The 2,911-nt window shown below is 45.8% G+C and overlaps 1 protein-coding gene across 1 annotated transcript; it reads left to right on the top strand.

The window, feature by feature from the left end:
• Positions 1-649: 649 nt before the first annotated feature.
• On the top strand, positions 650-2,280 carry LOC135649430 (zinc finger protein 8-like). Its single transcript, XM_065167759.1, has one exon. The coding sequence runs from the start codon at positions 1,029-1,031 to the stop codon at positions 1,851-1,853; it is 825 nt and encodes a 274-aa protein (XP_065023831.1). The 5' UTR covers positions 650-1,028; the 3' UTR covers positions 1,854-2,280.
• The last annotated feature ends 631 nt before the right edge of the window (positions 2,281-2,911 follow it).

The following is a 2,911-nucleotide window of genomic DNA, read 5'->3' as shown; positions in this document are numbered from 1 at the left end:
GAGGAAAGGTCGATGGGTTGGACAAAAGCATTCCAGGTTTCCTCCGGTAAACGACATCGTACCATAACCATCGGTCACCGAGCAAACCTTATATGTCCCAAATCAACTAACAACCCTCCATTTCTATCTCCATCAGAGATCTCTCTTGATGCTCCAAAATCTAGCTTTAGTGCCATTCCTACAAAAGCAGCACATACGTGATAGATATGTGAACCCAGCACATTCAACAAGTCAATGTCAGGTGATCGATCCTGTGGGTGTCACAGCTCTGTTTATTTGCCTCAAAATCGTTCTTGAACCATTACATATACATATCATATATAGGGTTTCTTATCCTTTCTAATCTAATTCAAGCTATTCTGCGTGAAGTATGACGAGCAACTGTTACGGAGCTGACCAAGTCTCCCGGCTCATAGTTTTACATGGATGTTAAGAGGGGACTGCTTTTTCAGTGAAGGCTTATTCAAATCACTACAACTCACCCTTCCAATCATGCACACATTCCAGGACCACTTACAACACTGATACAACGAGACAGAGAGAGAGAGAGAGGGAGAGAGTGAGAGAGATGATGATGATGATGAAAGATAATCACGTTTCCAGGTGATCCCCACTGGAGTGATGGCTAGCCATGCGAGGAAACCAGTGTCACAAAGCATGTAGGTAAACAGAACACGAAGAACAAGATGATGAGGTGATGGGAGTAAGGTTGTGCATATGTAGTAGTAGCATGCAGCAGTAACAGCAGCGGTAGTACTTTGGAAGTGGTTTGAGGAGCCAAAAGCCTCTCTTTAGTTTGGCATCAGCCCTTGTCAGCCCTATCCCCATATTTGACCCCACATCATATTTGGTATCTCCTCTTCTACCTCTTTCACTCTTGAAGACTTTGTGAACCATGACTACTGGAGTGTAGAAGAAACACCAAAGTTCCCTTCCCTTCCCTTCTCTTGGGCACTGCCGCAATCTTATACCTCCTTCCCTGCATACAGCGTGGTCGATCGATTGGACTCAGCTCGGAGGCGGCAGCGATGAGCCAGCAAGATGCACAGAGCTCCATGAGGGTCACCGTCGACTCCTCCGAACTCCCCTTCATCCGTGCCTTACCGGCTGCCGAGAACACATCCAACGGTAGTAGCGCGGCCATCCGGCTGTTCGGCATCGACTTCCCCACGGATCCTGATGCATCATCACAAGATGGCTCCTTCAACGATCCTCCCTCTACCACTGAAACCAGTAACACCCAGCAGAGCGCCGCCAACGCAATCGCCAACACCGACAGTGGAGAGAGCGCCAAGAAGTTCGAGTGCCACTACTGCTGCCGCAAGTTCCCGACGTCGCAAGCCCTTGGCGGGCACCAGAACGCCCACAAGCGGGAGCGCCAGCACGCGAAACGAGCCCATCTCCACTCGGCTATGGCCAGCCAACACTACCACCATCCCAGCTTCGTCTACGGCTACCTCAACTACCGCAATCTGTGCTCCGCCCCCTCTACCGCCCGCTTTGACCACCCACCACCACCGAACTACCCTTCTTGGACCACCACCGCCCCTCCCATCAACCCCGCGGCTCGCTTCTACGGCGGCTTAGGTTCCTCATCTCAGCCCGTAAACGGTAGCCCGATCCCCGAGCCATGGAGAATGCCAGTGCATGGCTGTACCGCAAGCTTCCAGGAAGACTATCCACCCGCTCCACCTTCGTTTGGAGGGAGAGACACGAAGGAGGTGGCCGTGGAAGGAGGCGGTGGTACTGTCGGCTTCTGTTCCTCTTCCTCTTCTTCTTTGGCTTCCCAAAAGGACCAAGGTGGGCTTGATTCAGCCTCCAAGAATGGTTTGAGTTTGGATTTGCGTTTGTGATTGATTCATAGCAGTCCGGATAGCAAATATTTCGTTGATGAATTGCATGTCTCTCTTAATTCTCCATCACATACAACTTTTCTCTCACTCTCACAATCATATTTATTGCTTCCTCATTGTAGTAAAGAAACTGGAATGTTATCACCTCTTCCATGGTTAGAATTTAGCCGAACCAAAGATCAGCATAGATATCGGACATGGCCATCATGCTTTTGTTCAGAGATTGTCAGCTTGAAGTGGTCCCATTCATTATCAAGAAATTTCTTAAGCTATCTATCATTATGAGTTGTTTAGAATCCAATCATTCATCTTGCTTGTTTATTTTCTCATGAAATGATAGCCAGAATCTATGTTGTAGTGTCTGCATAATTCCATTGTACTTCTATTTTATGTGTCCTTTTACCTGCACATTATTACTCTCCTTGAATTTTAGTCATGAAGCCGATGAGACTAATTCAGAACGTAATTGTTGCTTTCAGCCCAGTTGCAGTGGAATTAACTATAAGATCATCATCATCACACTCTTGCAGTTTGATTAAAGTTCAGCATCAATACACACAACTTATATTCGACATCTTGTTTAACTTATTAAAATCTTCTTCTTGAGATACTCGGTTGCTCCTATTCTTGTTCATTCTTCCTCAATAGTATGCTGCTTGGACCTTTCTGCATTTGTACGCTTGCATCGAAGACACCCAACCAAGAGACTAAATTAGTCGAAATGCAATAGGAACATACATGTTTGAATCAATATTTTAATCCACATTATTGGAAAATAATCACGGGCGATGAGAGAGATTGATTTTTGTTGAATTGGTGTTTGACTCAGACTCATTATTCATAAGAGTCTAACGCATATCAAGTACTGCACAGTGATTACATTGTTGCTCTAATGTTCACGTAGAATGAGTAACTCAGAGAATGATATCAGTATCTTTCTCCAAGAATATATGTAGAGAGAGAACTTTTCCAGTGAGGGTTTTCTATTTCACATGCAGTACGTTTACAAGCCCCTTTTTGGTTGGTACTCTCTGGTAACACATGCAGTAGATGGATTG

This window comes from Musa acuminata, chromosome BXJ3-9, assembly GCF_036884655.1.
Source record: "Musa acuminata AAA Group cultivar baxijiao chromosome BXJ3-9, Cavendish_Baxijiao_AAA, whole genome shotgun sequence".
Classification (NCBI taxonomy): Eukaryota; Viridiplantae; Streptophyta; class Magnoliopsida; order Zingiberales; family Musaceae; genus Musa; species Musa acuminata.
Note: the sequence above shows the minus strand (reverse complement) of the source record. Positions and strands in the feature narration are given on the sequence as shown.